Raw genomic sequence first — 9,818 nt, forward strand, 5'->3', positions numbered from 1 at the left:
ACCCAGCCCAGGGAATCATTCCTAGGGCCTTAATTTGGCTGTGTAAGAAACCCACACCTGCACAAAAAGTAGTCCACAGTGCCCCCTAGTGGCTGACTGGAATATTAACAGCGACATATTCTGGCACATTCAATTATAAAAGAATCTGCAGCGCCTGCTGTGAAACACTGGTTGACTTTACCCTGTATGATAACTGGGTCTTACCTGAATGTTGATATGTACCTGTGTGGTTCCAAATGCTGGAGAAAAAAATCAGTAAGTGGGTAAAGGGAGAAAACCAAATAGCTGCCCTCAACCTAATTCTGTTTTTTTTTTTTTTGAGATGGAGTCTCGCTATGTGCCCAGGCGAGTGCAGTGGCGCGATCTCGGCTCACTACAAGCTCCGCCTCCCGGGTTCACGCCATTCTCCTGCCTCAGCCTCCCGAGTAGCTGGGACTACAGGCGCCCGCCACCACGCCCAGCTACTTTTTTGTATTATTTTTTTTCAGTAGAGACAGGGTTTCACTGTGTTAGCCAGGATGGTCTCGGCCTCCCAAAGTGCTGGGATTACAGGTGTGAGCCACTGCGCCCGGCCAGCCCTCAACCTAATTCTATCACAAGTTACAGTGGCAACCAAATCTCTGAGGCAAAACCTGTGACAAAGGTTAGATTCTGGCCATGCCCAGAATTTTAGGACATACGAGCTTTTTGCCAATTGGAAAGAGTGGTATTATTCACTTCAAGTTTCGAAACAGCCAGTGACTGACTTACGAGCACGCTATTTCGATGGTAGACAATAAAACAAAGTATAATAAATATTCATGTCTATGTTTAAGAAAACAAATCCAACACATTTCATTAAAATAATTCTTTTAATTATTGATGCTTTGAATAAGAAGTCCATTTTACTGAAGTTAGTATAAATTATTTTTCTTAAACAGAACCTGTTTGCTGGATCTCTGTTAAGTTCACTTTGTAGTTTTCAGACACAATGACTCATATTCAACTTTTCTCTTTGCCGTTTAAGGACTCAGTGGCTTGATTCCTGACATTTCCTCTTTAAGAGGAAACTTATGTTATCTTCTGAAATCATGTATATGGGTAATAATATTAGTGTCTTCTCTTCTGAAGATGTGATTCTTTTAATGCTACGTTCTCTTCCCTCTGGTGACCTTTCATCGTTGTAGCACTAGAAGCTATTAAGAGATTTGGAGCAGTTGAGGAAGGTTTAGGTAATTGTTAAGAGTAGCAGTATTTCTAAAAAGCTGTGGAGAGTGGTTTGGGAGGGCATTTTGTCCCTGGTTGAAGCTGGTCCATGCTGAGTAAACTTTACTTATAAAAGAATACCAGTAACACACAAAATATTCTTCTCCTCTTTCTTTTGTAATCCAGTTTTGAGGCCAAAAAATAATCTGTGTGCACATGTGTTTTGATAATACAGTCTCGACTTAGGTGGGGAAATTAAATTCAGGAGTTTCATGACTTTCTTTTGTTCTGAGTATCACTTTAGAGTGTAAAAAGTTTTTCAAAAAGTTCTTTCTCAGAAATAGTTTCACCCTATGTTGGATTAACAATACCCAGGATTGTGAGACATAAATCAACATGAGTAGGAAGCTCCATTTGAGTTTCATCATTGTCTGTCTATCTAGGCAAGATTTATTCAGGCGCACCATAATGGGGGCCACTCTTTTGCACGAGGCTCAGACAGCTCGAGAGGCAGCTGTGGTGAGTGACGCACTCTACCCAGCACAGTGGCTTCCAGGAATAAAGAACACATACTCAAGGACCTTCAAATGCCAATGGGCAATTTAAATCTGGTACTCACTCCTCTTCAAGAGCACCACTGGAAACATCTTTGGAATTGATGGGACAAAACTTATTTGATTATAGTGAAGGATATTTCTCTATGAAAATGGCTTCAAAATATGAAAAAAGTAGCAACCACATCTTCCAAGAAATCCAGTAACAGGTCAACTCTATTCGTAAACAAGCAAGCAAACAAACCAGCATGTGACAGAAAACTGGCTAATATTCTGAGATGCTTTCCAGAGAAACATTAAGCCCTTTAAGTGTGTATGAGCCACTTTAAGAAACCTCGTAAGCGTTGCTAAATTCGTCACAGTCTGCTTCACCTAGAAAGGGGAACAGAGAGGAAGAATTATTTTGTTAAACTGGGTTAACACATTTTAAAAATGAATTCATCCTAGGGAAGGACTAGATAAAATTTCTGATCTAAAATAAGATTTGGAGTTCATTTCAGCCACCAGAATATACTAAAGAACTGCTTGGATTTGTTAAAATGCAGATTCCTGAGTTTTGGCTTCAATAGGTTGAGGGTAGGGCCTAGGAACCTTCATTTTAACAAGCAACCCTCCTTTCCAAGTATGATTCTGACACACTTTGATGAACTCTACTAGGATGTAGCAAGAAGCAGGCCATTGCCGTGGCTGCTGCTATTATCTCATTTAAGAATATCTGAAGGTTTAAAGACAAAAATAGTTGAGAACAGAAGGGGTCCTGAACATCAGGGCAGAAAAGCAGTGATTAGCCATTGCCCAGCAATACTGACCCCAGCTGGGAGGTGAACTTTCCCCCTTCCTGCTGCCACCAACCAGGAAATCCATCTCTAAGTATCGAGACTAGGCAAGTCTGTAATCCATGACCTTTTGTTACCTGTGTGTTTGCTAGGAAATATCTGGATGTGCGCCAGAGGAGATAAAATGAGGCTTAGCACAAACATGCTGCTGTCCAGACTTAACAGTGGTCGGAAGCAATGCTTATGCTTATAAGAACTGCTTATTGGCCAGGCGCAGTGGCTCATGCCTGTAATCCCAACACTTTGGGAGGCCAAGGCTAGTGCATCACGAGGTCAGGAGATCGAGACCATCCTGGCTACCACGGTGAAACCCCGCCTCTACTAAAAATACAAAAAATTAGCTGGGCGTGGTGGCGGGCGCCTGTGCTCCCAGCTGCTCAGGAGGCTGAGGCAGGAGAATGGCATGAACTGGGGAGGCGGAGCTTGCAGTGAGCTGAGATCGCGCCACCGCACTCCAGCCTGGGCAACAGAGCGGGACTCTGTCTGAAAAAAAAAAAAAGAACTGCTTATTCCAGGGTGCCTGCAAATGCTTCGTGTAGACATTTAAGCCTTCCACTCAGCATGCAAACATGCTCACGGGGTCTTCACCCAACAGTCCAATGAGACAAACCACATTCAGTTAAGCTCCTTATCAGCTCTCACAAGTGGCAGTCTCCATCTGTGTGAAACAGATTTCAGATGCAGAGGGCTTTGTGGTATTTGGAGGAATGATAACTTCCAAAACCCATCTGGACAAGCCAAGTAAAGTGCCTGCCAAGGGGGGGAAGCTCCAGAATGCCTGTGAGGCCCCTGTGAGTGGTTCCCCAAGAAGATGGGGGCTCTGGTCCTCACAGATATCACTGTACACTCCCTGGACTATTAAACAGCTCTGATGGCAAACCTGGTGGGTGGGATTAGTGGGGGCACTCCTAGACTTGGTGATGGACAACTCCTAGCAGACTGCCCATCCCTCAGGTTCTGGTGCACTGCCTCAGAAGAGTCACATCCTGCTCTAGCCTTTGGGCCTCCTCTCAGGGCAAGGAAAAAATGTTCTATCTCTGTGCTGCAGAAAAGTGCTTCTTTGTCTGTATAATAAAGTGGGAACCTCAAAAGTATCTGTTGTACTCACTTATTCAGTGTGAAGACTTATGGGAAAACAGTTTTATTTTGTTATTAAACCAGGCACTGCCTTTGGGCATGTTATTTATACAAAGATAACTGCGCTTCAGATATTATGTCCTGTGAAAGTAAACTAACTTCAAAGAGCAGGCCTGTCATTCTTAACAGTCATCCTGATAATTTGTTGCCGGGGAATAAAGTTGTAATTGCTGCCCCTCTATTCCTACGAAGTCAGATGGCTTCGCCAGCCCAGAAGACGATCACAGGCCCGTGCCTCTCCTGCACGCACAGCAGCAAAACAAGCACCAGGACTGTCGGATTCTTTATCCCAACAGAGTGTGAGAGTGTTTGCCTCAAGTAATGAGCCAGACAATCATTCCTAAACACCTGCTCTGTGACACATACTGTCCTAGGCCCTGCTCAGAATTTTTTAAAAATAGAAACAAAACATAACTGAGTTTCAGTGTCAAGAAATTTCCAATCATGGTAGGGAGTCAATAGTTCAACATGGAACTGTTCTACAATTGAAAAAGACACAGATTAAATAAATGCTAAGAATGTAAGCCCTCAAATGACCTACAACTTACAAGTCTACCTTAGTATCATCACCATAATCTCCTGAAACAGCAGTCAGTCATTACAAGCAGAATGTGCATTATAAATTACACTGAGTTAGGAGCCTGGCCAGCTACCAGTGAGGCAGCCAGAGGAGAAGTACAGCATCATGAACAGAAGTCAGGTGATGGCTCTGGAGCAAGAATACCGGGGTTTGAATCCCAGCACCACCACTTCCTGACTGCAAGCCTTTAGTCCAGTTTCGTCTCTGTGCATCAGCTTTCCATTTCACACATGAGAAAAACAGCACCTACTTGTTGCAGTGGAAGGTTGCGCAAGATAGGGATGCGGTGAGAATAGAATGAGTTAACACATGAAAAGTATCCAGTACAGCAGCCAGCCAGTAATAAACAACAGACACTAGCTGTTATTGTTACTGTTCTTATCACCTCCCCAGATATGCCAGAATTCCCTGTGTCACCTGAGAGAAGCACCAGTCCCTTGTATTCCTTCATTTGAACCCTGAACTAACTCCAAAGGCTCTGATTACACTCTTCTTTCCTTTCCCTTTCTGTCTTTAGGTCCTGGGCTTCATTTTCTTCCATGGCCTCGTTTGTCTCAGCCTCCTCCCTTCCAAGCACTTCTTGGCGGGATAAACCACAATCCCCACAGGCATCTGTAGTACTGGGGCTGATGGGATGGGGTTACTTGCTCAGACTCAGATGAAGGACATTCACAGTCCAGGAGCACCTGAGTCTAAGCCTCATGAGAAAATGCCATCGTGGGTCATAACCGGGCTCTGTCCAGGGTCCAACAAGCACAGCCTTAAAATGGAGTCTCAACCTGGTATCCAGGCCTGTAGACAGAGTTCAGGGGGTCTATGAACTTGGCTCAAAATTTTTTTTTTTCATTTTCATTAGGCTCTAACTGAAATGTATCATTTCCTTCAATAATGAATGTAGGGAATAAACCACAGGGTGACGGCATATCTGTGACTGTCTCCAACAGAAATAGAGAAATCACAGATACTTTCATATCATGTTACAGGTGTTGCAGATGTCTTAAAATATTATCTTCAATCCTCACTACTTTAAAAGCACAGAAAAGGCCAGGCACGGTGGCTCATGCCTATAATCCTAGCACTTTGGGAGGCTGAGGCAGGCAGATTGCTTGAGCTCAGGAGTTAGACACCAGCCTGGGCAACATGGCAAAACCCTGTCTTTAAGAAAATACAAAAAATCAGCTGGGTGTGGAGGTCTGTGCCTGTATTCCCAGCTGCTTGGGAGGCTTGAGGCACAAGAATTGTTTGAATCCAGGAGGTAGAGCTGCAATGAGCTGAGATGGTGCCACTGCATTCAGCCTGGGTGACAGTAAGACTCTGTCTTAAAAAAAAAAAAAAGAAAAAGTAATAGATGCATTACTAGATCTTATATTTAATATATTAATTAATAAAACAATGAATTATTACATCACATATTTACAAATATTTTTATACATGTATTTCATTATAGTTGATTTTCTTTTTAATTCTATGTATTTTATGTGTTTAAAACATTATTCTGAGAAGGGGTCACTGCCTTTACCAGACTATCCAGGGGGTCCAGGGTACATGAAATGGTTAAACCCCCCTTGCTTTAGAAGGCTGAGGATGGCTGTAAGGGCAGCAATCTTAGGTGAAAGATGTACTTACTGAACTGTGACATTATAATATTCTTCCGGTGTCACGATTTTTGGTCCACCAAAGTAGTCCAGGACCCAGATATTGGTTATATTCAACTTAGCAAAGAACCAATTATGGCTGGAAGGCCAGGTTTTCATCTCAGGGTGTCGAATGAATAACGAATGCTTTGCAACATCCATTTCTGTTTCATTCACCTAAAGGACATATATGAAATAAACATTCTTATAGCAGTAACACTTCATTTTTTCATTTGTTAAGAATGTGTGATTTGGCCGGGCGCAGTGGCTCACGCCTGTAATCCAAGCACTTTGGGAGGCTGAGGCGGGCGATCACGAGGTCAACTTGGCTAACACGGTGAAACCCCATCTCGACTAAAAACACAAAAAAACAAAAAATTAGCCAGGCATGGTGGTGGGCGCCTGTAGTCCCAGCTACTTGGGAGGCTGAGGCAGGAGAATGGTGTGAATCTGGGAGGCGGAGCTTGCAGTGAGCCGAGATCGTGCCACTGCACTCCAGGCTGGGTGACAGAGCAAGACTCCACCTCAAAAAAAAAAAAGAATGTGTGATTCTAGCATTCTATAAATCCTAAGAGTTTACTTAGTTGTAAATCTTGGTCTTAACCTTATGGAATCAAGAGAAAACAAAGGAAATGTAAAGAATGCAGAAAACAAGGAAATGTAAAGAATGCAGAGAATAAAGATTTCAATTGTTGGTGAAAACAGATATAACGAAGTGGGAAACCACTGTAAGTAAAATACCAACTTCCATTGGTAAAAAGGCATTTTGAGCTATTAGAATACCCAGCACTAAGTACTGTAACATTACTGGTGCCTAAGACATGTAATGTCTAGCATATTTACCCCATAACATGGACATGTTAAACATACAGATGAATGTACTGAAGGATAAAAATGTTTGGAAGCCACAGAACAGAACTCAAAAGCATGTGCTGCTCCTCCATCTTTCTCCTGCCAGTGAAGGACACTCAGCTACAGAGATGCATCCACAAAGAATTTTCAGACCATAAATAACACTTGTCATAATGATTAATGATTGACACGGTCAAAAAGCAAATCTGCTGGCTGGGTAATCAGATCAGCACTCCTGACACCGTGCCCACTGCTCTTCCTGAGATTGTATTTGACCTCTTCCCTTCAGCAGGTGATCCAAACTAAATTCACTTCCAGTTTTCAGTAATGGACAGTCCTCTGGTTGCCCTACTTAATGTTTTCTCTGCTTTAAGCCACTGTTAAAATATGGAGACAAGGAGTCCAGACATGAAAAAACATTATACCAATGTAAAATGTAATGGAGAGTAGACGGCTTTGGTCAACCAGATGTTCTTTAGTAAGAATAACTTTATATACAGGAGCTTCATAGTTGTTACATCTGCTTGGTTTCAGAAAATCATTCATTTTCCTCATATCTTATTTGACACCTATATGAAAACAACTTATTAAAACGTTTGGTTTTCATGGAATTACTTCACCTATTAGAATAGAACATGTCCTGACTGGGCATGGCATTCACAAATCAACTGCATTTCACTCTCAAAAGATCTATTCTGCCAGGCATGGTGGCTCACGCCTGTAATCCCAGCACTTTGGGAGGCCAACGTGGGTGGATCACTTGAGGTCAGGAGTTCAAGACCAGCCTGGCCAACATGGTAAAACCCCATCTCTATTAAAAATACAAAAATTAGCTGGGTGTGGTGATGCGTGCCTGTAATCCCAGCTACTAGGGAAGCTGAGGCACAAGACTCACTTGAACCCAGGAGGCAGAGGTTGCAGTGAGCCAAGATCATACTACTGCATTCCAGCCTGGGAGACAGAGGGAGACTCTGTCTCAAAAGAAAAAAGATTTATTCTTTCATTGTGAATACGATGGTGTTCTGAAACTATCTCCCTTCCTGTAGGATAACTACTTACCTTGGTCACAGTTCCTGACAATATTATGTGAGCACAAAGGGGACTTTGTGGATCAAATCCATGTTTCTTGCAGAAGTTGGTCTGTGCCAAAGTCATGGTCAGTGTAGCATATGGATTCTCCTGTAGAGAGAAAATGAAGATCCTCTCATGTGAAATATGGTTTCTGGAGAGGTAGTAAATTTCAAAAGTTGCATACGTGGTGTCCCTAGAACTTGACTGGTCTTCCATGAAACAATGAATTGTAAAACATCACCTTCCACTCAGGGGAAAATAATACTTGGATAGTATCCCGACCACTCCCCAAAGTGGGTGGGGGAGTTTCATATTTAAAATTAACTGACTTGGTAAAAATTATTTCAATATACTTTTTCTGAAACCCTGAATTTAATCCATATTCATCAGAAGAATTATAATTATAGTGACACTCAAATTCAAGGCTGTTCTATAGGCTTCACTGAAAGATTTAAAGGGTTAAACTCTAATACAGAACCATAAACTCTAATACACCACAGTTGCTCAACTGGCTAACTATGCGATTTAAGCAAGAAAGTAGCTGAATCATGCTGCTTGGTTATCTTATATTAGCAGAAACTGTCATGTGATTTCAAAACTGGAGAAGTTGTTCATTCCTGCTTCAGTAACAGTAAGTCTTATCCCACATTCAAAAAGTAACACAAGTAAAATTCTTAATGCCTTCTTATTCAGAAATCGACTTCATAAAAGGCATTGTTGACAGATGATAGCAAAATTCACACATTGCATTTTAGACTATTTAGCTCTTTAAGCTCTAAGTGTCTTGTGTGGAGAATTGTGCCATTTCACAGTGATCCATCAGAACAGAGAGTCATAAAGAGATTTCTTTGAAATCATTTAGCCAAATAGTCACTGTCTAGAAACTATTAGGCAAGGCACCACAGGAGACCAAAAAGGGGGAGGGGGACAGCCAGGTAAACTGCCTCTGTGAGTTTAGAATCTGGTTGAAAAGGCAGACATAAACAAAAGTGTACGTCCAGCATAGACTGGAGTGATAGAGGAACTATAAGGGGCTTTATAATACATTAAAAACCAGGATAGAAGGTGGGAGGATGTATTACAGGGAGAGGAGATGCTGACTACAAAAAACACAGAACTGGGTGAGCCTAAGACTTGATAAAGAGTACCAAGAAACCTGATTTGCTGGAAAGAGGGGCCTTCCTACGGGAGGAGGCTGGGGTTGGAAGTGGAGAGGGCTCAAACCCAAGTTAAGGAGTCTAGATAGTAATTTGTAGGCCAGCCTTAGGCAGTGTTTTTGAAGAACCACCTGCCTGGAGAGCTTGTTAAAATGCTGATTTGGGTTAAAATGTTGAAACAGGCCTCACTCCCAACCCAGATAACTGCAATTTTTTTTTTTTTTTTGAGACGGAATCTTGCTCTGTCACCCAGGCTGGAGTGCAGTGGTATGATCTCAGCTCACTGCAACCTCCGACTCCTGGGTTCAAGCGATTCTCCTGCCTCAGCCTCCTGAGTAGCTGGGATTACAGGTGTGTGCCACCATGCCTGGTAATTTTTGTATTTTTAGTAGAGACAGGGTTTCATCATGTTGGCCAGGCTGGTCTTGAACTCCTGACCTTGTGATCTGCCCGCCTCAGCCTCCCAAAGTGTTGGGATTACAGGCGTGAGACACCGCACCTGGCCTGCAATGTTTTTTTTAAGACAGTGTCTCACTCTGTCACCCAGGCAGTCACCCAGTGCAGTGGCACAATCATGGCTCATTGTGGCCTCGACCTCCAGGGCTCATGTGATCCTCCCATCTCAGCCTCCTGAGTAGCTGGGACTATAGGTGTGCATCACCACACCCAGCTAATGTTTTTTTTAATTATTGTAGACGTGGGGTTCACTATGTTGCCCTGGCTGGGAGCAAAATCCTGGACTCAAGTGATCTCCCACCTCAGCCTTCCAAAGTGTTGGGATTACAGGCATGAGCCACCAAGCTGTCCTCTAT

General features: G+C 42.8%; 1 protein-coding gene across 1 annotated transcript in view; it reads right to left on the reverse strand.

Annotated features, from left to right (window-relative positions):
* Nucleotides 1-832: 832 nt before the first annotated feature.
* Nucleotides 833-9,818, reverse strand: part of CREG1 (cellular repressor of E1A-stimulated genes 1) — a 13,300-nt gene continuing 4,314 nt past the window's right edge. Inside the window, exons 2-4 of the mRNA XM_011933394.1 lie at nucleotides 7,838-7,957; nucleotides 5,919-6,103; nucleotides 833-2,111 (exon numbers count right to left, since the gene is read on the reverse strand). Of these exons, the coding sequence (XP_011788784.1) occupies nucleotides 2,108-2,111; nucleotides 5,919-6,103; nucleotides 7,838-7,933 (285 nt within the window). The 5' untranslated portion in view covers nucleotides 7,934-7,957 and the 3' untranslated portion in view covers nucleotides 833-2,107. The remainder of the gene's footprint in view (nucleotides 2,112-5,918; nucleotides 6,104-7,837; nucleotides 7,958-9,818) is intronic.

Source organism: Colobus angolensis, unplaced genomic scaffold (genome assembly GCF_000951035.1).
Source record: "Colobus angolensis palliatus isolate OR3802 unplaced genomic scaffold, Cang.pa_1.0 Scaffold126, whole genome shotgun sequence".
In the NCBI taxonomy this organism is placed as follows: domain Eukaryota; kingdom Metazoa; phylum Chordata; class Mammalia; order Primates; family Cercopithecidae; genus Colobus; species Colobus angolensis.